This window comes from Trichechus manatus, unplaced genomic scaffold (assembly GCF_000243295.1).
Source record: "Trichechus manatus latirostris isolate Lorelei unplaced genomic scaffold, TriManLat1.0 scaffold00014, whole genome shotgun sequence".
Classification (NCBI taxonomy): Eukaryota; Metazoa; Chordata; class Mammalia; order Sirenia; family Trichechidae; genus Trichechus; species Trichechus manatus.
In genome coordinates, this window is record NW_004443950.1 from 2,218,114 (window position 1) to 2,241,838 (window position 23,725).

Below are 23,725 nucleotides of genomic sequence, written 5' to 3' on the forward strand. Positions count from 1 at the left end.
CCTCTTTGTGGCTGCAGTTGGCAAGATGGCGCCGGTGGGGGTGGAGAAGAAGCTGCTGCTGGGCCCCAATGGGCCGGCAGTCGCGGCGGCCGGTGACCTGACCAGTGAGGAGGAGGAGGGCCAGAGTTTGTGGTGAGGCCGCGGGGCGGCCTGGCCGGGGAAGACGCGGCTGGGTGGGGAGCCCGCCGGCCAGGCTGGGTCAGATCGTCGGACAGACTGGGCGGCCGGTCAGGTCCAGGGTCTCGGCCTCAGGGACCGGCTCTGGGACTGACCGCTGTTGTCATTGTCGCCGTAGGTCTTCGATCTTGAGCGAAGTGTCCACTCGCGCCAGGTCCAAGCTGCCGTCCGGCAAGAACATCCTGGTTTTCGGTGAGCGCCGGCGGCGGGCGTTGCCCGGGAGCTGGGTGGGCGAGGCAGGCGCCCCTCTCACGCCTCAGCAGCCTAGCTCTCTGCAGGTTCAGCTTTCCAGTTTCCCGCAGCCTTCCCGCAGTTTGCCTTGGCCGCGAGGGCACTGCAGAGCCTGGGCAGCCGGAGAGTGGCCGAGCCCACCACGCCCGAGGTTGGGATATTGCGCCTTTTAGAGAGCCCAGTGGTACTGGCGGGGGTTGTCGACACATCACTTCAGTCACTTGGCTGCAGAATCAGCCTGGCTTTAAATGCCTTTACCCGGTGGAGAGCGGTGGGAGTAGATGAGAAGCTTAGGTGGAGGTGTTGGGAGAACGAGGCGACTTGGGGTCGGAGCTGTAGGGAGATGTCAGAGTAGTTCCTTGGTCTTCATGAGCAGCACTTGGACATTTTTACGGGATGGGCAGCAGGCTTGAGAGTCAGTAGCCACGATTTTCCTGCATTTTTCCACCCGTCACTGCTGAGTTACCCGAGTCAGGTCGTTTTACCTTTCTGCCTGGTTTTTTTTTTTTTTTTTCCCAGACAATTGAGGAAGTTTGACTGGGTTCCTTCACACAGCAAAGCTATTTGTCAAGTGGGTCCTGTGGCCCGGGCCCTGGGAGAGCACAGACATTTCTCATACACTACACAGGAATCTGTCTAGTGGGAGACATGTGTTGGTGATTGCACTACACCATGCCACTGAGGGCAGATTAGTATGGGAGCATTGCACTACTTGGTAGGGTTGAAAGAAGGTAATTTTTGGGTCTAGTGTTTTGAAGGATAAGCGTCAACGGGCAGGGGCAGGGAGGAGCAGTGTTTGCAGGTGCATAGAGGTGACAAGAGGGTATGGGATTTCGAAACAGCTAGAATCTTCTTGCAGAAGGTTTTTGATGAGTTAAATTGGGGGCATATTGTGAAAGGTTGAAGAGTTGATTCTTTTTCCCGAAAGGCTCTTATCCTCAAGGGTCTTTTATTTCACTTCCATCCCCCGGTCCTCATAAGAATTATTGCCTTAGTGGTTTTCCCACTGTTTCTGAGTGGTAGTCCTCAGGTTATAACCACTGCAGCAGGTAATAGGGAACTGTTAGAGATTGTCAAGATCACTAGATCTGTGTTTTAGAAAGATAACTCTGGCGGCGGAGTGGTGGGTGTCTTGAAATGGGCGGTTACTGAAGTCAGGCTGACAGGTGCTCTCCATGGTCTGGGTGGGATGTGGAGGGCCTGAATGAAGTGGTGGCCTTGGGGATGGAATGCCTTTTAGTGCTCATGTTCTGTAATGCCATATTATTAAATCCCAGGGATACCTATTGATGGTTCTTCTTTGTGGTTCTCCTTGGGTTTTGTTTTTTGCCAGTGGAGAGGGGGCTTGTTAGTTGGGCAGAGGGAGATAAGAAGATGCTTGATAATTATGGAGACTGTACTTAAGAGTTTTGCTTAGGTCTGTAATTATTTTCATCCGTTTCCCAGACTTAGAATGTTAATGAAGGAGATATACTAAAATCAGAAGTGAATAATAACCTTTGTCCTTCATGGTTGTGAGGCAGGATCAGAGAGTTTTTAGTTCAGACTTCTAAGACTTGGAGGTTAATTATATTTTGAAGATTTCTTCCTTGTGGTAAACATTTACTTTGTGAGAGACTAGCCCCATTTTTTTCTTGCACTTGTCCAAATACATGTCTTATGAATTATAGATGGGGCCCATGGTTCTGACTTAGTCCTTCTCTTGTGAGGTAAGGATAACTACAGTAGAATGTCATTTGGGAATTTCAGGCCTTCAGTCTCATCCTTCCAGCCACCCTTACAGCGAAGCCTGTTTTGTTTATGAATGAAGGTGAGACCTCGACAGAGGCTCTGCATGAAATTTTTAGCTGTTCCTCGTCATTCGAATGTCACGACTCCTCTTCTTTGCTCAGAATAAACAGTACACCTTTATCTTCCTGCAAAAATCATTTGTAGGTGAAGATGGTTCTGGTAAAACAACCCTTATGACTAAGCTACAAGGAGCTGAGCATGGCAAAAAAGGAAGAGGCCTAGAGTACCTCTACCTCAGCGTCCACGACGAGGACAGAGATGGTGAGTAAAGCATTGATCCATGTCAGGGGTGTATGCAGGACTCCGACTCCCTGACTGCAGCTCTTGCAACATGTCCAGGCTTTCTGAATTTTCTGTTTAGTTCTACAAGAATTAGTCACAAGGGAATAGATGAAGTGTATGTGTCTGGCAGGACCTTACCCACTTTCCCACATGGAATGTTAGCAGAAATGGGGAATGGGGCTCTTAGCTGCTGCTCTGGCTAACCTCCATTTGAAAGGAGATACTGAGGGTAAAGTTTCAGGTACATATAAAGGTAGTATAAACAGTGTTTTTAAAAGCTTTCAACTTCTCTGTGAGAGAAATGCTTGGCAGCCGATTTGAGCACCGTTGTTACCCTGCCTGGTTCTAGTGGAAAGTCTGCAATTGGTGTGGCTCAGAGTGCAACAACTTAACATGTTCACAAGAGAGTTTTCTGAGTCTCTTTGCGACAGTCTAGAAAAGCTGATTTCCTGTGTTTGGTGAAGGGGATAGGGACATGGGGGTGATAATGTTCTTTTTTAATTCCTTGTCTCTAAAACGTAGATCGTAATAATTTCTACCTACAGAGTAGTTAGGATGACTAAAAACACTCTTTAAGGATTGGATATTATTTTTAATATTGTTATAATTGTGGCTTGGATTGGAATAATATTTTCTGGTTACCAGGACTTAGTAATGCCTCCTTTATAATCCTTTAGTCTTTGTGTTAGGTCTTTTGAATGACTGTAAAATAAATAATTATTGGTGCCTGGGTCTTTTTATTTGTAGGGAAGTTATTTATGTGGCCTAAAGATGAAGTGTCTTTGTTTAATTACTGGTAAAATGAAGAGGCTGGCCAGGGTCCTTTCCAGCACTGTAATTTTGTGATTGCTAAGAGTTATTAGTAGAGGGTATGGGTAGGGGTCTTTTGTTAAAATTTGGAAACAGGCCTCATGTTAATATTAACTTAGTGGTCATCATAGAGCCACAGGGATTTGATTCCTGCCTCTCCTTCCCCCCGTTTCCTTTGCCATGATGAACATTCCCCTAAAGGATGTGAAGGGAAGGCAGGAGGTAGACCTAGTGCCTAGGGTTCTCATGTGTACAAAGGACAGAGTTATTCAGGTGCCTATCTAGGCCCCCTGGAGTCTTTTGCTTGCTGTCTTTGTTGGGCAGCATGATTATTGTGGAACTTGAGTTTTAGAGTCAGGCAGAACTGGTTCATGATCCACTTCTGCACTTAACTAGTTGTGTGGCCTTGGGCAACTTAACCACTGTGCACCTTAGTTTCCTCATTAGTAGAACTGAGGTACTGGTGCCTATTTTACAAGTCAATAGATGAGAAATGATGTGTGTCAGGTGTAGCAGAGTGCTTGAAACATGGTAGCTCTAGTACCCTTTTTTGTTGTTCCTTTTGAAAGTACAAAATATGGTGTGGATATTCTGTGAGCCTCTACAGCCTCTTCTATTTCAAGACGGCATGAGTGTGTTTCATGCCAAAGCCTCATGCTAACCATATTCTCTTGCCTTTAAGTTGAAGTACGTTAACATCTATTTCAGATTTCTTTAAGGTTACCTTAAAAGCTTCTTGGTGTCTGTATTTATGTTTTGTTTTTTTTTTTAGGCCTCCCCCGTGTGAATTCCTCTTTGATGAAAGGGTTGTCCTTACCTATAGTTAATTATATGTGTTTCAGTTCTAGTCTTTTTTTATTGTATGGTATAACTAGATTATAAATACACACTCCTGCAGACATTCACCCAGATAGAGAAAATAGTCTCTGGCTTGTCCCTAGTTTGTGGTGGGACACTGCATGTCAAGGGACCTCTGCCTACAGGGCTGGAGGCATCTGTGTAACACCATGTGTGGTGTGTGTGCTCTCTAAGCATATGGGTGAGTTATGTGTAGTGTATAGCAGGGAGAGAGACTGGAAAAAAGGAAGCATGCCTGGTGCTAGGTAGACATTTCATGCTTGCAGGCTTTTGGTAGAGAGCAGTATTTTTGAAGGCATTCATCAAACCTAAACCAAAACTACTGTCTAAAACGTATTAGAATTTGAAAGTGTAGCTGGATATAGACACTTTATTGTAATGTTGGAATAAAGACATGAATATAAACTTTTGCAGCATGTTAATGAGTTGATTATATTTAAAAAGGTAGCTAGTGGAAGACAGGTTTTTAAAGTATACATTGGAATTTATTGGGGAAAAAGTTAATGAAACAATATTTTTGATGGTAGGAATTTTTCCTCAAGGCAGTTTTGTAAAAAATTGTTCTCATAAAAGATGTCTAAATTTTTAAAAAATATATTATCAATTTGAAGAATTGTCTTCTGTAGTTTGATCATCCAGGTATGATTTAGAACCACATGCTTCCTTAAATATCAGCATTTGCACATTAGTATATATATGTTTCTAACTCTTTATTATGAAAACTATGACGTATATATAAAGTGCAGAGACTAATATCATGAACCCCCAGGTATTCATCACCCGTCTTCAGTAGCTACCGGTTCTTGGTCAATTTTGTTTCAACTATACCCTCACTCTTCTCCCTTCACTCCACACAGGATTATTTCCAAGTAAATTTCAGACATTATATCATTTCATCTGTAAATATTTCGAAGTGTAAGTCTAAAAGATAAAGATTTTTAAAAAGCATAACCATACTATTATTATCAAACCCAAAAAAACTATAATTTCTTAGTGTTATCAAGTATCTAGTAATTTGTGTCTTCATTTATGTAAGTAATGATTTTATCTTGCTGTTTAAATACAAAGGTCCTGTCTCTTTGGTACCCTTCATAGTATGTGAATGCGTTACTCAGTATAAATGACACAAGAAGAGTTTGTTTAACCGCAGGCTCTTTGGCACAGCTCACTGCCTCACAGATTGCTGATATCTTAGGCGAATGGATTATTTCAACTATGGCGCAGTTGAACAGGGAACATTTGCAGCTTTCCTTAGTATCTTTTGGTTCTTGTTGAAAGTGAAAATGACTTCATTCCTTAGTTATTCTGAAATATTTTTAAATGTGGACACTTCATATCTTATGGTAGTTTTTAAATTTTAAAGTCCGGACAATTCATAGGCACCAAGACTGAGAGTTGCTGTCCACTAAGCACTTGGGCCCTTTTCTGGTTAGGATTTCTGTCTGCATTCTGTGTGGAATTCTGTGGGCATCACCTTCAAGTTCTTCCTTGTGGCTCTTCTCAAAACAGTGCTAATGGTCATTGTCACGTAGTAACTTACCTTCACCTCTTTTCCCAGATCACACACGCTGCAACGTGTGGATTCTGGATGGAGACCTGTACCACAAAGGCCTGCTGAAGTTTGCTGTATCTGCTGAGTCCTTGCCAGAGACCCTGGTCATTTTTGTTGCAGACATGTCTAAGCCTTGGACTGTGAAGGAATCTCTACAGAAATGGGCTAGTGTTTTACGTGAGCACATTGATAAAATGAAAATTCCACCAGAAGAAATGAGAGAACTGGAACGGAAGTGTAAGTAAAACAGAATTTTCTTAATTGGAAAGTTCAGTAGTCTCTTTGGAAGGCTCTGGCTTTCTTTCCACAGTATCAGGAGACTGAAAAGCTGCCCTTACAGGGTGTTTGTATTTGTTTGCACCATTTGTTTCAGATTTGCTCTTGTAAGTTCAGTAGTCAAAAAGTATTCAGATAGTCTTTATCTCAAGTGTCACAGTTGAAGAAATGAATCAGTATTCTTTATTGTCTTCATTGACTCTCTTTGAAAATAAGAATTCCTTATTTTCCTCACCCCTCAAAATGTGATCTGCTCTATGGATCTTTCTGCGTTCCTGTTGCTCTCTGTCTGCTACGTTGGCATCAGTGAGTGTGGGGATTTGCTGTGGTCTCTACAGCTTGAGTCCATTGCCCTGACATTCCCTTTGTTGATTAAGGCACTCTGGATCCTCTTATTGTCAGGTTTAGAGGAAGCCCTAAAAAAGAAAAATCTTTCAGTTCCTTCCTTAGTTCATTTTGGAATCCATCAGATGTGACTTTTAGTTAGAAATAGAAGGGTCATTTTTTTGTCATTAAAATGAAAGGCTATTATTAAGACTAAGGATGTCCAGGTCCTTTTGAGAGCAAAGAACTTTAAAATTAAAGGAAGTTTGGGGTTTTTTCCTTAATGTGGTTCTGAAGCTCGTTTTTCCTTTCCCTTGCTTCTGTGCGGTTACATCAGCTCCTGTCCACTTGCCAGGGAAGTGGGAGGGGCAGGGGCTGGAGCCATGGCAGTAGCAGCAGTGGCAGCAGCAACAGTGACAGTAGTCTTGGCTAGGGCAGGCTTGGCTCACCCTGGCTTATTTCCACAGGATGACATCATCCCTTTGGCAAATTAATGAGGGCTTCTGGGCATGACACATGGGATCTTCACACTTCCTGGCAGAGGGATTCAGAAATTTTGATGTGCTTTTCGCATTGAATTACTTGTTGTGTGTCTTCCTGCCTCACACTTCATTTTGCTTTTGTCCCACATTAGCTAAAACAGGGAGTTGTTCATCTTATTCTTTAGTTTATTGTGTGCGTGTATTTCCTGGGTCACCCGCATGTTTGCCGCAGTGATTGTTATGCAGCTCAGCTTGCCTGTCTTCAGCCACTGACCTTGATAGATAATGCCTCTTATTCCTCTGAAATGGAGACCCTAAAGACAACACCTCAGAATAGTTCTGAGGCTGAAGAACTGTTTTTTCAAGGATTTCATTTTATTTTATTTTTTTACTGTACTTTAGGTGAAGGTCTACAGAACAAATAGCTTCTCATCAAACAGTAGTACACATATTGTTTTTTGACATTGGTTAACAACCCCACGACATGTCAGCCCTCTCCCTTCTTGACCTTTTTTTTTTTGGTGAAAATATACATAGCCAAAGATACACCATTTCAAAAGAAGAACTGTTTTTCATGCACTGCACATACAGCATCGCACCCAGATAAGTGAGTTAATGCACTGGAGACTTCAGTTCTCTGAACCTGTTTTCTTAGAGTGATACTTTGTAAAGATTTGTTAAAACAGGAAAAAAAAAAAGAGTGAAAGAGATTTAGCTAAGCGTATTTTTTTTTAATTGTAGTAAAATACATTACATAAAATTTGCCATTTAAACCACTTTTAAGTTAATTCATTAGCATTAATTACACTGACACTATTGTGCAACCATCATCACTGAGGGCATTATTTTTAACTCTTTTCTTTGCCAGACAGGGAAAGTGTCTGTCCTGTACCAGGCACTATTCTAGGCACTGGGGATACAGTGGGAATACAGCAGACAAGTTACCTGCTCCTGGGGAGTTTATGTTTTCATGAGACACGTAATTTATCTTGTGGTCTTAATTATTGGTGTCTTTGTCATTTAGGATTAGATTTAGCTGCATGTGACAGGAAACCCAAGATAGCAATGGCTTAAACAAGATTGAAGTTTGTTTCTCTCTCGTATAGATGATAGGCAGTTTGGAACTAGAAAGCAGCTCTAGGAAGACAGCTCAAGACCCTGGCTCCTTTCTTCTGCTGCTTTGTCATCTCTAGGTGTGGTTCTCTTCCTGACAACTGGAGCTCTAGCGTTCACATCCGTGTCTCAGGCAGCAGGATAGAGGAAGTGGAAAGAAGGGCTGAAGGGTGCATGCCTGCTGTCTTTTAAGAATGCTGGGAAATGTAGTCTTTTCTTTGTGTGGCCATGTGTTCTGCTAGATATCAGGGTTCAGTTATAAGGAGAAAAAGGAGATGACACTGGAGGGCAAGTAGCGTTTGCTGGACCAGGTCCATGACTCTTGATTCTGGTTAACCTTCCGAGGGCCTCTGCTTTCATTGCCCCTCCAATGAGATGTTTGGAATGGTAGCCACGCCTTTATGTTGTACATTGAAGGAGTGTCTTTCTTAGTGTTAGTTTTAGGGTACGTTTTAATAAAACAGTTGGCCATCTTCTTGCTCAGATGACTCCCACTTTCCAGATTAATTAAAGTCTGGGTATGTATTCAGTGAGTGAAGGACTGTTGTCCTACAGTTTCCAATCAGAACCAACCTCCAGTCTGCTGATTTTGGAAAGCTGCTCCACGGACAGCCACTGTCTTTCAGGATCAGGTTCCCCAGTGTTCGTGGGTCTGTGGCAGCTGTTAGGCTGTAGGATCCATCTGAGTAAGGGGATTGGCAGAGCAGCCCCCAGAGCCACCAGAGGGGTGCTTGTGTGTAGGTTAGTCTTGTCTTTCTGGCTTTATGTCTGGAGCTTCCCTGACTTATGTAGAAGTAGGAGATTAGGTGCCGTCGATGGGGTCTTCTCAAGGCTGTGGAGTTTCTGGATTGATCAGTAAGGTAGGAGGGAAGAAATGAGAAAGAGCCAGCAGCAGCCAGAGTTGAGCGGTCTTCCATCTCCTTCCCATACGCACTCCCAGCTGATGCCAAAGGGGAGCCGCAGGTGGGTTAGTGGGCCCTGCTGTGAAATACCTGTTAACCCACCCTCTAGAGAGAAATTGTTAACACTAGTATGTGTGTTCCCTAAGGGAAATGCACATTTTACTGTCTCAATCACACAATCCTCTCTATTTTCTAATCTTCCCTTTTCACTTATTTGTATGCTTCAAACATTTGCTCTTCCTTCTAACCTATTTTCTAAAATGCTGAATTATTAAAAAAAAAAATGTGAGTTTCCTACTGTGGTTGGCCAGCCATAAGTAAGTCATACCTTTAGGGTGTGAATAGTGTGATCCAGGCTTCCCAGCCATTTTCACATTGTGGCACACAGAATACAGCAGCATTTGTGCAGCACACTGGGTAATGGGCTCAGGAGCAGACTGAACTGCCCCAGCTCCACTTCACTTCCTCTGGTAGCTTGGCTCACCTGTGGCCCGTTCCTAGACTCTCTGCCATGCTCACTGTCTGGGAAGCCCTGCTCTAATGCCTCACGTGATCTCGCACAATTAGAGATCTTACCCAGACAATTAAACCATTGTATTTTTCATTGATTTGAAGATTTGTTAAAATGCTCTTAAAGAGAAAAGGTGAGGCACTTTCATTCCTCCAAGACCCTTCAACAGCCATGCTGAGTTCATCAGAAAACTCTTCTCTGTTTTTGTCCAATATGGAGGAAAGATCACTGGAATATATTGTTTATATTGGCTGAGAAAATTATATGAGTGAGCTTAATTAAAGAGAAGTTGTAGAAATGAATTATCATATGCACTTTAGGGCTTAGTCAGGTGGTTTTCAATTTGTCCAGTATCGTATGAAAGACAGTGAGCTCCCACATAATTCCAGAAGCTCATATAGTGATAACCTAAAATCTTTGTAAATTAAAATTCATTTTTTAAAAATGTTTGAGACCTGTTTTGTGGGTGAAGAGGCATATGTGCACCTTTCTCTAGGTCCTCTTTAATCCAGTTATTTTTGTTTACTTAGTGATCATGTTGTTGGTGAAGTAGGCCTTTGGTCCTTCAGTCCTATTGGGCATAGAAGGGTAGAGCTGCCTGTTCGCTCCTCTGGCTCAGACTTGCTTTAATCTTCATGTCTGTGTTCTCTGGCTTGACACATGAGCCTTGAAGTACCCAAGTACAAGTGCAGGTTTGTGGGCTTTATGGTTACCTGGTTTAACGGTTAAAGCGCTCGGCTGCTAATCAGAAGGTTGGTGGTTGAAACCCACCAGCTGCTCTGCGGAAGAAGGATGTAGCAGCCTGCTTCCATAAAGATTTACAGCCTTGAAAACCCTATAGGGCAGTTATACTCTGTGCTATAGGGTCACTACGAGTCAGAATTGATGTAGTGGCAATGGGTTTGGTTTTGGTTTGTTTTTTGGCTTATCCAAGTCATGGACCACTCTCAATTCCAAGACCCTTAAACAAATAATTTATTTTATAAGGATCAGCACAAAGATGTCTCCTCTGAAGCAGAGGTTAAAGATTGTCCCAGATGTTTAACTTTTCCAAGCTGCCGTACCACTCCATTATCTCTAACATCAGCTATTCCCTGTTGCCTCAGTACTCTCCCACCTGTCTTTGGGTTCCCTGATTTGCTGCAATGTCTCACAGAACTCACAAACCATATAAAAGAAATGGCTCATGTGGTTGTGGAGGCTGCCAAGTCCCAAATTCGTGGGTCAGGCATAGACTTCTCCCTGGCCCTCAGTCTCTGCCCAAAGGTACTCAGCTTTCTCGCTCCATGGGCCAGGAAGCCCACTGTGCCATCTTCTGCAGGTCTGTGCTGCAGATGTCTCCTTCTTTGTTGGCGATGGGCTCTCCTCTCTGCTCTGGAATTGTCTCTCTTTTAAGGCAAAACTGACCGATCCCCTCGGTGGGCCACAATTGGTCTTATTTGCACAGTCCCACCCAGTCACGTGGGTGGGAGTCACAAGACCATGGCTAGAAAGGCCATACACAAAAGTAATGAATCACACTGCAGCCCTCCTGTGGGGTTGCACCCTTGGCCAGAGTATTGCTCATGTGTGCCAGGAAATGGATGTTGTACCTCTAACCCTGTTTTTGATGTAGGCAGGATCGGGCCCATGTACACTGTACACGTGACTCAGGATCCCTTAAAGATGAGACTGAGTCCCTGAGAGTGTGGACGATGAGGAATGTATATGGTGCTAGAGCTGGGCGAGTACACCCTTGTTCCTCAATACTGACATCCCTCAATAGTATAGAAACAGAGAGTTCTTAACGGAATTCAGTAGTTTTACTAAGTATTTCTGATGAAGACTCTGAGGAGTTTTATAAATTATAGCTGTTTCTAATGATCACCGTTGTTGAAGTAACACAGTTCAGCTATTCTGATATTTTGAAAACCTAAGATATATATGAAAAGTGACATTTTTCATAGTATGAGCTATGAAGCCTTAGAATTTTTTAAAAGGTGTTTTAAGAGTTGGCTGCAGTTGAAGATGTCCAGGGAATTGTCTTTGCTGCTCTAAAGTTTTATAGGTCAGACTGCATTGGGTACAACTGGCATTTTGCATTACTATCTTTAGATCCCTAATGTTGCAGTAGGATGGGATTGGGAAGATTGTCACAACCCTTACGCTTTGTGCTTGTTATACTGGCATTTTCAATTTCTTACAGCTACCGTCTGTATTTTTAATAGTGTGTCTGTGTACACACACACACACACACACACTTATTATTTTCTTTTTTCCCCTGTAGTTGTGAAAGATTTCCAAGAGTATGTCGAGCCTGAAGAAGGTTGTCAGGGTTCCCCACAGAGAAGAGGGCCTTTGACCTCAGGACCGGATGAAGAAAATGTTGCCCTGCCTCTCGGTGACAATGTGCTAACTCATAACCTGGGGATCCCAGTATTGGTGGTGTGTACAAAGGTGCGTGCCAGGGGATTCTAAGCTTGCCTGTGTTTGGCCAGTGAACAAGCACCATCTGAAAGAACATTTGATGAGCTTCCCAAGGGAGAGTTGAGCTTATTTGGGGTTTTTTAAGGTACATTGAATATCTCTGAATAGAAAATACTTTCGTTTACTTTTGCTGCTGGAAACATGACATTTCTCAGTTTGCTCATGACCTGGGTAATCTCTCTGAGAAGCACTGTTGACTTTATCGAGTGATTCAGACTCAGCTAAAAAGCCGTTTTCTTAAGGCTGTGTAAACCAGTTAACCTAGTCCCAAATCATGGTGAAAATAATAATGTGGGAGAGCAGAATACTTTTGGGCCTTGGTTCCTAAGGGTACAAGTAGATAGCACATATTGTTGGACCTGGAAGGATTTTTAGAAAGGAACATTAACAACCTTACGAAAAGAAGGAAGAGAACTCTAGGTTTGAGTTTCTTCTACCCTGTAGAATGCTTAAGTAGGAATAGAAATTAAATTCAGTCATAGAGAAATAAAGTTGTGTCTCTTACAGGAGAAAAGAAAGTAGCTTTAAAAACACTTTTAATTTCAAAAGCACTTTATTCCCAGTCAGAGCCACCATGTTCCCAAACTGCAGAGTGTGCTGTCTGCCTCATAGTCTGAGTGTGGAGTCCGGTGGAATTGTGCAGTGCACAGCCATGTAGTGTGGCTTGTTTCCCGATGTTACCTTGTTTGACTTAGAACAACTGTGAGGTGACCAGGTCTACTTTATCCCCAGTTTACAGATACGGAAACTGAGGCCCAAGATAAAAGTGAAAAATCTCCAGTTGCTTTCACTCTGTTTACTTTAATTACTACTTGGATCGTTAGAAGAAAGCTCTGGCTTTCTTCTTTGGAGTCCTGATACGTATTCTGAAGAAGGCCCTATGTCGACCCACCCTCAGCAGGCAGTGAGGCAGGAAGCTGACTCCCTTGTCTTTCTGTTTGTCTTCCCTGCAGTGTGATGCAGTGAGTGTCCTGGAGAAGGAGCATGACTACAGGGACGAGCACTTTGACTTCATCCAGTCACACCTTCGGAGCTTCTGCCTCCAGTGTATCCTTGGGGCGCTGTGGCGGGGCCCAGGGGCACGACTCCCCTCTCTTCAAACAGGGCGTCTTCAAAGAGATAAAGCACCTCCTGAATCCAGGATAGTCTTCTCCTGGGAAGAGATTTTCTTACTGGCTTTGTATTTTTTTGTTTTGTAATTTGAGGCTTGTCAGCTTATGTCTGTCTTTTATCATGTTTTATTTTTAATGTTGTGCATTTGGTAAGTTTTCATATTAAGAAGAAAACTGATATGTGGTAATTTTATTGCTGAATTACTTTTATCATACTGTCTTGAAATTTTTAAACTTTGCTTTTTTGGCAGCAGTGGTTAATTACCCAACTGGATAGTGGTTTAGATGACACAGGTGTTTCCCACATATTTGTGCTTTGTGCTGTCCATGATAGATGCTGTGTCAGAAGCCTTTGAGTCTTGTTTCTATAAAAAATCAATAGCACTTGGTGTCACAGTCGCACACCCTGGGGTGAGTTCCTGTTTCTTCCTTTGGATCCTTTAGCTTGTCCAGCCCAGTGGAGGCTGAAGACACCAACTGGTGGTGCTGTTACATGTAGGCACCATCCCACATAAAAGGTGTGTTTAATGGTGAACTTGGTTACACGTGAGCATCTGGCTGGGGAGGAATCTGTGTGCCTGGATATGCTGAGGGTGTTTCCTGGGTTTGTCTCAGAGCCAGGAATAATTTACATGTTAAAAAATGAACTGCAGGCCGTCCGGCATCAACATACTTTATGCTTTTGACCTGGTTCACCTGCTACTATTTTTAGTTTTAAAAATTTCAGCACTTTGTGTGCTAATCATGTATTGATCAAATAATGGTCCACCTGTGAATAGTGTTTTGAGGATTGTGCTTGTGTGTGTTTGATTTTATCTCCTCCTACAGTGAATCAGTTTTCCTTAAGCAGATTGATTAGATGGAGCTGCCTTGATTTACACATCAGTGAAGGAAGAGAAAAACCTCGACTTGTTGTATAAGTACATTGTTCATAAAACATATGGTTTCCACTTTACCATACCTGCCTTAGTTGTGGAAAAGGATGCAGTTTTTATGTGAGTTCTTTGGAGGTGATGCTTTCAGACTTTTTTAATATTATATCTGCTTTTTATATTTTACTCTTTCAAGTAAGGTGCCTTCTGTCTATGTCTTAGGTAGCCAGCTTGCTGCTGCTCTGGGGCAAAATGCTTGGGCTGGACTTGATAGGCCAGCTTCCCTTCTCTGCTGTGTTCCAGATTATATGGCATTCTGCCTCAGGACTGAGGGAAGTGGGTAGATTGAGGTGGGGAGTACTGCCTTTCTTCATTGAAGGCAAGTCACCGAAACTCAAGCCAGCTATTTTTGCCAGTTATTGTTAACTCTGGTAAAACACTGGCTGGGGAAGGAGTTGAAGTATAGGGAATTGTGCTTTGAGAATCCTGAATGTATTTACTGAAGCATCTGGCTTCACTGCCTATTGGCAGGGATGACCGTAGGCCCCTTTGCTGGCTTCAGCTATGCTGAATGCTTTGTATGTTTCCTTCATATCACACTTTGGGAGCCAATGGGCTGATTATCCTGGTCAGAGACTTGGGTACCTGTTTGCCTGAGTTGTGTTTTATGTTTCTCTCTGATATGCTTTCTGGAGAGTAATAAGTGTTGCTAAATGCAACTGTGGTCTCTGAGGGGACTGTGTTGGTAAGTGTTTAGGTATCTTTGGTGCTTAGATACCCTCTTAAAAAAAATTACATTTGTTCATGCAGCAAACACTGAGCAACTCGTGGGTGCCCAGGTTCTATGCTGGAGATACAGAAGTGAATGAGATGTAGTCCCTGCACATGGCATTGTGGGGGATATACACGTATCAACGAATAATGACAGTTGAGGAGGGGAAGGGCAGTTGTGGGCTAATGGAGGAGGTACAAGGGGGCATAGAACGCAGAGGGGGTGATGCTGGAAGGATGAGTAGTGTTTGCCAGCAGACCAGAAGGAGCGGAGGGAGGACAATGTGAGAAGCTGAAGAAGGCATGAAAGCCTAGAGCTCTCAGAGATGAGTAAGTTGCCTCGTGAACATTCAGGATTAGCCCCACACAGACTCACAGACAACCAAACCTAGAGGCTGGGACTGGTTTTAGAGAATCCCTGTCCAGAGCAGGCAGTAGGTACCAAAGACAAGCTCAGTGAGTGCCGTCACCAGATCACATGTGGTCCCAAGGAGCAGGTGGAGCAGAGAGGCCTGTTGGGTTTGGGGCTGATCTGGAGTGGAAGAGTCTTGTGACTTCTGGAGACTGCAGCAGTACCTCACTGTGGCCTGTCCCTGTACACCTTTTGACTTGCTGGTAGTTGTCTGTCAGCAGCTTGCTGGGAGCTTGTTAAAGTCAGCAAGACCATTTGGGTGGGTAGGGTACCCTGGCTAAGCACTTTCTTGGTTGAAGAGCTATGGAGCAGAAGTTGGATGGAGAATGAGAGGCCTGTGCAAACAGTCAGTTGGTGTCTTTTAGATCTTCTTAAGTTGAAAAGTGTCTGTCATGTAGGACATTTTACAGTTTGCTACCTTTAGGAGGCTCAGGTGGGAACCATGGGTTGCGACTTAACTCAGTGGAACCTAGGTGCTATCGTGACCTGGGATGTCGAGCTGGGCTGTACCCATATAGGAGCATTGAGGACTTCTTGTACCCCTCTGGTTTGAGGCCTAGGATAGATGCAGGCCTTGGTGTCCCTTGGTTCCAGGGCACATCTTCCCACACCAACAAAATTAGTGAAGCAATCTACAAGGTGACTTGTCAGAAGAGTTCTCAGGGAGAGAAACAGGCCTTTGGGGAACACCTCTATGCCAGAACCCAAGAGAGAGAGTCCCATCCAGAGCTCCGTCCTCTGCTGCTCTCTGCATTCTCCTCTGTGTTGGAACAGGGCTCTGTTGTGCCCTTGCACTTCAGGGTGGCTTTGTGGGAGAACTCTGAACACTTACTGGGGGTCAGCATGTGTAGTCAGTAAGATCTCATGCTGCTCCTCAGACCTCAGGCCCCGAGAGCTCAGTATGGGGCAGGACCTGTGACATTGAGCTGTGGGTTATATCTGCATTGAATTTTGGCTTGTCCACCAGAAGCTGCAACCACAGATTAGATCTCATGGGAAGGGGTCCCACCCAGGGGTCCTGTAACCTGGCATGTATTCTGAGTATGTCATAAGGCAAGCCCAGGAAAAGCAAGTCAGTCCCCCCCTCTTTGCCTTTAGACCCGCAGGGTGGGACAATGAAAAGAAAATAGCTATTTTACATGAAAATTTCACAACAGTGAAGCCAGAAGACGCATATGAAGACTTCATTGTGAAACCTCCTGTGAGAAAGGTACCCAAATCAGTTGCTTTAACAGTTGTGTTTTTCACGGGAAACCAAACTTGTTGCCGTTGAGTTGATTCTGACTCATAGTGACCCTATAGGACAGGGTAGACCTGCCCTGTAGGACTTACAAGGCTGTAATCTTTATGGAAGCAGACTGCCACATCTTTCTCCCACTGAGCAGCTGGTGAGTTTGAACTGGTGATCTTTCAGTTAGCAGCCAAGCGCTTAACCACTAAGCCACCAGGGCTCCTGCTTTCATGGGAAAAGAAACCTATTAAGAAACATGTCTTACACATTGTATCTCTTTAAAGAAAAAAAAAAAAAGTAGCCCAAGGCCCTTTTGAAACTTGAGGTTTGGCTCAGTGTGGCAGCTGAAGTGCCCCTGTGGAATTGGGTTGGGGTTTCCCATCAAGTCCTGACGGTGCTGCTGCTGCCTTTGCATTGCTGTTACTAGATTCTCTCGCTCCTACAGTCTCCAGTACACCCTGATTTGGGAGGTGGTGTTTAGTGCTTGTCTGGCATGTAGCCTTCCAGATTTAAAAATGTCAGTTGACCACATACCAAGGCTAGTTTTGGGAGAGGGTCTGTGCTAGGCTAGAAGAACATCACTCTGTAGTCCTGTCAGCCCCTCCACACCCCCCAGACCCACGTGGAGGCCCAAGCCCAACAGTCTTTCAGCATGAATTTTGACCGTAGTTGGGAATTTCTTGGGCTGTGATCACAAACGAGTGTGTCACTTCACAGCTGGTCCACGACAAGGAGTTGGCAGCGGAGGATGAGCAGGTATTCCTAATGAAGCAACAGGTAAGACGAGCACCGACGCCAGAACAGAGCCTCCTCATGCTTACGGTGTCAGTTCCCTGGGTGGGAATGCCTGCAGGTGGGGGATCACAGCATTGAAGGGGTTGGGGACAGTGCTCCTCGTTCTCTACCTTTCTAGGATTAGTACTGAGTAGGGGTTGGACCACCTGCCTCAGGAGCACCCCTCCCTGCCTTGCAGATTCTCCGCCAGCAACAAGCTTACTATCTTTTTAAGCACCATCTTCCTCTGGAAATGTAGGTTTTCTGGCAGTTTAGGTTGCTGACAGTGTACCAAGTGAACTGACCTCACTTCCATTATTCACATAGCCCCAGACAGCCTTATGCACACAGGCAGGTGAACTGATATGTCCATTTTACAGGTGAGGAGAGCAACTTCCCCAAGCTATTAGAACACTGACTCAGTCTCACCTTTTTTTTCACCCATACCGTGATTAGACACTTCATGGGTCCGCCTGATGGTGCAGGCAGGTCAGCAGTGGGTGTTGATGGATTTTTTGCCAACGGTTTTCCCTTCTATGCCCTGCTTGCTTCCCTAGCTTCAGAGCTGGTTACTTGCAGTATCTTTTTCACCATATACCAAACTGCTCAATTTTAATTTTTTGCATTTATTAGTGTAAAACACGTGATTGGGTTCTTGTTAATGGTGCCCTCTAGTGGAATACATGGGAGTAAGTTTTTTTCCAGACCTTTAGTGCACTCTGCAGGCCTTGGTTAATGGCTGTTGTGTTCCTTTGCAGTCACTCCTTGCCAAGCAGCCAGCCACGCCCACGAGAGCTTCCGTGAGTACCTTACACTAAACGAGGGTCAAGGCCCAGTGTTGTGGGTGTCTAAACTTTATATCATTATTTGTGAGAGCTTATATTTGTCTGGCCTTTTGTATTTTCAGAAGGCATCTGGTCTCCCTAAAAGCTCAGGGCCAGGAACATAGTAGGAACTCAGGGAATGTATGATGAAGAAATACAACTCTGGGAGTTAGAGTGAGCAGACCTTGTTATCTTGATATTGCTTCTGTCTGGAGAAACTGAGGTCTAGAAAGGGACTGAGCTGGGAGCAAACTCCCAATCCTGTGCTGTTCTCCCTGGACCATGAAAAATAACCTGCACAAGCATGTCTTCATTTTTGGAATATGTATTTCCTGTTATTTTTATGCATGTGTGTGACCTGGGCTGGTTTTGGACTTAGGAATCCCCTGCAAGAGGACCTTCTGGCTCTCCAAGAACCCAGGGCCGGGGAGGGCCAGCCAGCGTACCCAGCGCCTCCCCAGGCACATCGGTAAAGAAGCCAGATCCAAACATCAAAAGTACGTATCCTGCCCTGGTATGAGAGTTGTTTCGTTTTAGGCTTGAGCTTGTAAGGTGTAGGTGACTGAGTTTGGGAGAAGAGACCCAGGGCAGCTGGGCTGTTTTCTTCCCCAGGAAGGTCTGCTTTCCACTTCATCTCTCCTGGGAAGGAGAGGGAGGCTCATGGTTGGCAGAGGCTAGGGCCTGTTCCTTTGTTGGAATCAGTGGCCTTCACACCTGGTTTTGTGAAAGACCTCGGTTACGGTCTGCAGGTTCCTTCAGAGAGGTATACAGAATGGAAAGTCACTTTAAAGTGTATATTTTAAATCCTTAGTTTTGGTTCTCAGTATGTTTATATTATTACTATTTATGAATTGTGGGATTTTTTTCCTCTTCACTTCTCTTGTCAAGCTCAATTACTTTTTAAGTAGCCTTTATCCCAGTAGTTTAGTGATAAAAAGATATTGGTTGCTATAAAACCCTCAAAACAAAATTTTATTAATGCTTGCCTGTTAGATGGGCATCTTATATTCAGGATGACAGCTTTTCACAGCAGTTTTGAAATGTTAAGGGCTTATATAACTTTGAAAAACACTGCCTGGTGAACAGAGAGATGATGTGGAGTGCAGGTCATCTCTTATGCCCCAAAGAGGTGGAAAATGTAAACACATTTCCACTTAATAATCATGCTGCCACACAATTAGCTTCAGCAGTACCAGTGTGTAAGGAATCATAGTAAATGGATATGCTCAGTATCCTAGGATGATGATAGCCACAAATGGGTAATTCCACGATGAGAACCAGTTTCTTTGGTTCATTAAGTCATCCAGTTTGTATGATGCTTTTTTTTTTTTTTTTTTGTTAACATTTCCTTAGATAATGCAGCAAGTGAAGGGGTATTGGCCAGTTTCTTCAACAGTCTGTTGAGTAAGAAGACAGGCTCTCCTGGAAGTCCTGGTGCTGGTGGGGTGCAGAGCACAGCCAAGAAGTCAGGTACGGAAGGGCCCTCAGAGACCCGGTACCCTTGTGGCTGGGCAGTGCTGGAAGGATGGCGATGTCTGCCTTCACCTGAACTGTAGCCCCTCAGTGTTCTGAACAGCTAAGCAAGGAAGCAGATCTCCACTTTATACTGAGCATGTGCTGTGCTTTGCAGTAGGATTACCTGAAACCATGCAGGTTTCCTTGGTGCATTTAAGGTGGGGTTTAGTACAGTCAGGTTCTCAGGAACTGTCTATTGAGTGAGTTGAGGTATACCCCAAACCGTATACGTGGCCCTGGTGTAGAAGCTCTTTTCACTGGAGGTCATGGATGAGGGTATGCCATTGACATTTTATTTATTCTATTTAATTTTCTGTGGTGTTTTATAAGTATTTCTGTTCACTCCACTGCCCCAGTCTTACCATGCGCTGGAGCCTGTGTACCCTCACTGCCTCACTGGAGGGTTTTCATCTCCTTTCCCATGAAGCTTCCCCCGCCATCACACATACACCTCTCTTCTCTGTGGCAGCCCACCCACCTGTCCTTCTGTATGGGCTGGTGGGGCAAGGTTGTGTCTTGGAGATCTCTGAAACAAAAGAAGTTCTTTGGGAAGTGACACATTTGCCCAGGGAGCTTAAGGACACTTCAAAAGGGGCTTTGCTTTTAGTTTTCCACTGGGTATAAAGTATGTTAATATGGCGTTTTCCCCAGTTGGTGTTTCCAGGGCAAAGGTGACCACTCCATTTACAGGTCAGCCTGGGCCTCCAGGGGCCGCTGAGTTCTTGGAGACTCAGAATCTGGTCTGGTGGCCCAGTCTGTGGGTTGGAAATAGGAAATAGGGGGTTGTTTCCAGGCCCAGTTAGTGTTTGACAGCAAAAAAAAAATATGAACACCAACTTTGTGCAGAAATGACCTGTCCTTCATCTTACATTCCTTTTGAAACATGGTATTTCCAGGCTACCCATACGAGCCAGTCTAGATTGTTGTAATTAGAAACAAAACCTAAGCACCCATTCTGTCTGGGGAAACAAAAGTGGTTTGCTGCATGCCCAAAACTCAAATGCCATCTCTAGGAAGTTGGCGGTGAGAGCTCATAGAGGTTGGGGCTGGGTAGTGAGAAAGTTTCAGAAAGGCCCTTGTGTTAAGCACAAAGGCATCCCTTGCCAGGGAGTCACGTAGTTGGGGGGCGGGGGGTGTGGGTCACAGACCTGTGGCATTTGGAATTAAGAAGGGCTGAATTAGGGTCCATCTCCTTATAATCAGTGCAACGAGAAAAGCCTTCCCTCCTGTTAACTGAGGTTATAATCACCACAAGTGATTACAGAAGTCTGCATAATTCTAAACGTTCTTTTGTTTTAATTCTTTTTTTTTTTTTTTTTTTAAGGACAAAAAACTGTGTTGACAAATGTTCAGGAAGAACTGGATAGAATGACTCGAAAACCAGACCCCATGGTAACAAACTCTTCAACAGAAAATGAAGCTTGATACTCCTTAAAAAGTGCATATGTAAAATGACCAAATAACTATGTATATTGATCTGCTAAGACCAGGATTTTTTTGATATGGCACATGCTATCAGTTTTTTGGGGCTGGGGAGATAAAAAACAAAAAACAAAAAACAAAAAAAAACCACTTCATTGGCTTGTCCAAGTGTGAAATGCCCAGTTAGGAAGGTTACGTGTCAGACCCCTTTGTTAAGGATAACCCTCGGACTCTCGGGCATGTGGCTCTCTTGTGGACACAAGTGCAGCTGGGCTTCTTGTGGAGGGGAAGGTAGATCGAGAGAAAGAGGCCCCAGTTCCTATCAGGTGAAGCAAATGAGACCAGGAAATCATTGATCAAATGGCAGTTTGACTGGTTGCCTGTTAGCAAATTCACTTGTTCTTGGGAAGCAGATGAAATGGCAGAAAGTCCAGGAAAGAGAAAGACTGAAGGAGGAATGAAAGAAGTGATGATGGGGAAGCTGAACGTTGAGGGAGGTGGAAGGAGGAGGAGATGAGCAGTGTCGGTAAATACTGTGTTCAGTAGAAGTCGAATAATCATTGTTTAAGATTTAAATTTAGAAGCATTTCCAAACTAAACACTAAGCAAAATGGGAATTAGATTTGTTCTGAATGCATCTTTAGCTTATTAGAGATGTGTTAAGTGTGGGGGTGCCTGTGTCAGGTGGAGCTGACACGGGTGGGGAAGATGGCAGGTTGCCCAGGACCCATGTGCGTGATCCAGGCCATGGCCTGTAAGGAGGTGCTGGGCTCCACACATGTGTATTGTGGGGCAGACAGTCACTGTGGGGTGTGTTGAAAGTCAGCAGTTACAAATTTAGTTGACTTTGAATTGTGTTTTCTAAATAGCTCCTACTTTATTTATTTTTTTAACTACCACAGGCTAGCCTACTAATAGGGTGGGTGACTGACCTCTCATTTTACTGTAATGCAGTGTGCTACAGAAAGTCTGAGGGTGGTTGTTAACGTAATTGCACTCTGGTTAATTGGCTTGCACCAATCCCTGCCTTACGGTCCGTGGAGACCTTCCCAGATTTCCACTGATGCAAAAGGGTCTTGTCTTAGCTCCCTGGTCTGATCAGTGCTATCAGAGGGAAAAAGAAGTGTGAATGTTTTATATGGAAATTAGAAGTGATACATTTCTCTGGTTTTGTGTTTTTCATAAAATGTAGCATTTTTTTTTTCTTATGGAAATGAGTTTCAGGTGTCTTCCCATTTACTACAAATTCACGCACAGTGTCGTGTTATGCCACCATTCTGGAAATGACTGTTGTGGATTTGAAATGGCACTTTTATACATGACACAGCGTTGAAATGCAAACACTACCATGAATTTAATGTGTAAAACATTTGTTGTCAAACCAAGGGAAAAACCACGATTCACTTATGTGGAGTTTACTTTTTTATATGAATGTTTTTTGTACTGTGTCTGCACATAACTTCCCTAATGTTGTTACTTTTACATACCAGATTTGATTGACCACTAATATAGTACTGGGCATAACTAATTGCCTATATTATATAACAAGACTCTAAGATGGTCTTGAATTGCTTTTTTGTAAATGTCTGAACACTGTTGAGAGAGCTGAGTATTAACTTGCCTTTCTGACAAAAAAACAAAACAAAAACAAAAACCCCCATGTTTCTTGTGCCAGTTTTATTGTTGAAAATATGCTTTTTTTTTTTTTAAATTCAGTTTAAAATATGTGTATATGTTGTGGCTTCCAATGACCAGGTTGTCTAGGTAATGACAGTAAACTGACTGTGGAATGATGGTTGTGGTGTAGTGACCAATTGATGCCAAACAGCCTGTGGCCACACTGAAGGTGGGTCACTTACTCTCTCCATAGTGGCTGGGGAACAAAATGATTGACCTCAGAAGCAGTAAAGAATTCTTGGAAAGGCATATGCCTAAGACAGATACAGTGTGATTTTTAAATTTTAATGCAAAATTTCATTTTTATTTTGTATCATTTGAAATGATAAGCACTTTTTGTGTCAATATAAAATGTTCTAAAATTGATGAAATGCTAAGACACCTGTCTTATGAAGGAAGGTTTTTTGGAGATCACTTTTAGTTACTCATGAGAAGTGGATGCTCGTATATCAGAAAAAGCTGATGCATAGTGTCGTGTGCTCAGCGGTTGCCAAAGTCTACCAACTTTGGGGAGCTGCACAGTTCTTTTTTGCGGGGTGGAGGGAGGGGAGGTTTTTTTTGTTGTTATTTTGGGGTTTTCAAGCATTGGAACCAAAGGCCAATCAACAAACAGCCTTTACTTTTTAAAGTAAAATTAATTTTATTTGCAGAATACACTTGTATGGTAGACTGTTAAAGACAATTTTGACTATTTATATACATTATAGTGGTTACATCTGCTGTTCGTCTTTAAAATGGAAATAATCAAAGAAATAAACCCAACCTTGAAGATGTGGCTGAGAAAACGGCCACAAATTGGTCTATCCTAAAAATGCAACGGGTATGCTGCTAGGTTATTTTATTTTGTTTGCACTTTTTTTTTTGGATTGGCATTTTAAAATCAGTATTTAAACTGAAGGCATTGTCATGTTTTATTAATTTAACAAAGTTGAAAGTGACTGCTCTGTGTATCATAACCTTAACAATGTTGATGCTGTACGTGAACGTTCACTGTTGTCTACACACTAAGTTTATGGTGTTTTTAACTTAAAATTAGGACTGCAGCTTGTCCCCCACCAGCCTTAGTCCAGGGGTGTGGCTCTATCTGGGTACATACGCAGTCACGTGGAACCTTGCTTTCTAGTGCTGGAAACAAAAGAAGATGTCTCTGATTACTGGCTTCAATAAACATGAATCCAGACAGCTTACACTTTTTGGTGACTTTCTTTGTGATAAATCATCCCATTCAAGATGAATGGAATTATCTGCTAATCATATAGGGTATCTGACCATGCAGCTAAAAATGTATCTTTCTCTAGCTTTAAATCAACAGAAGTGCTGATTAAGAAAAAATAGTTTAA

At 43.4% G+C, this 23,725-nt stretch overlaps 1 protein-coding gene across 1 annotated transcript; it reads left to right on the forward strand.

Annotated features, from left to right (window-relative positions):
- Nucleotides 1-23,572, forward strand: DYNC1LI2 (dynein cytoplasmic 1 light intermediate chain 2). The gene is made up of 13 exons (XM_004371520.1): nt 1-132; nt 296-369; nt 2,344-2,460; nt 5,708-5,938; nt 11,576-11,745; nt 12,729-12,822; nt 13,747-13,882; nt 16,041-16,152; nt 16,891-16,950; nt 17,706-17,747; nt 18,151-18,268; nt 19,125-19,241; nt 20,611-23,572. The coding sequence occupies exons 1-13, from the start codon at nt 26-28 to the stop codon at nt 20,709-20,711; spliced, it is 1,479 nt and encodes a 492-aa protein (XP_004371577.1). The 5' UTR covers nt 1-25; the 3' UTR covers nt 20,712-23,572.
- The last annotated feature ends 153 nt before the right edge of the window (nt 23,573-23,725 follow it).

Bases quoted from the DNA above. Each gene is read 5' to 3' on its own strand.
- DYNC1LI2 (XM_004371520.1), top strand. From the start codon at position 26: ATGGCGCCGGTGGGGGTGGAGAAGAAGCTGCTGCTGGGCCCCAATGGG. The intron at 2,461-5,707 runs GTGAGTAAAGCA...CTCTTTTCCCAG, and splicing joins CCACGACGAGGACAGAGATG to ATCACACACGCTGCAACGTG. The intron at 19,242-20,610 runs GTACGGAAGGGC...TTTTTTTTTAAG, and splicing joins GAGCACAGCCAAGAAGTCAG to GACAAAAAACTGTGTTGACA.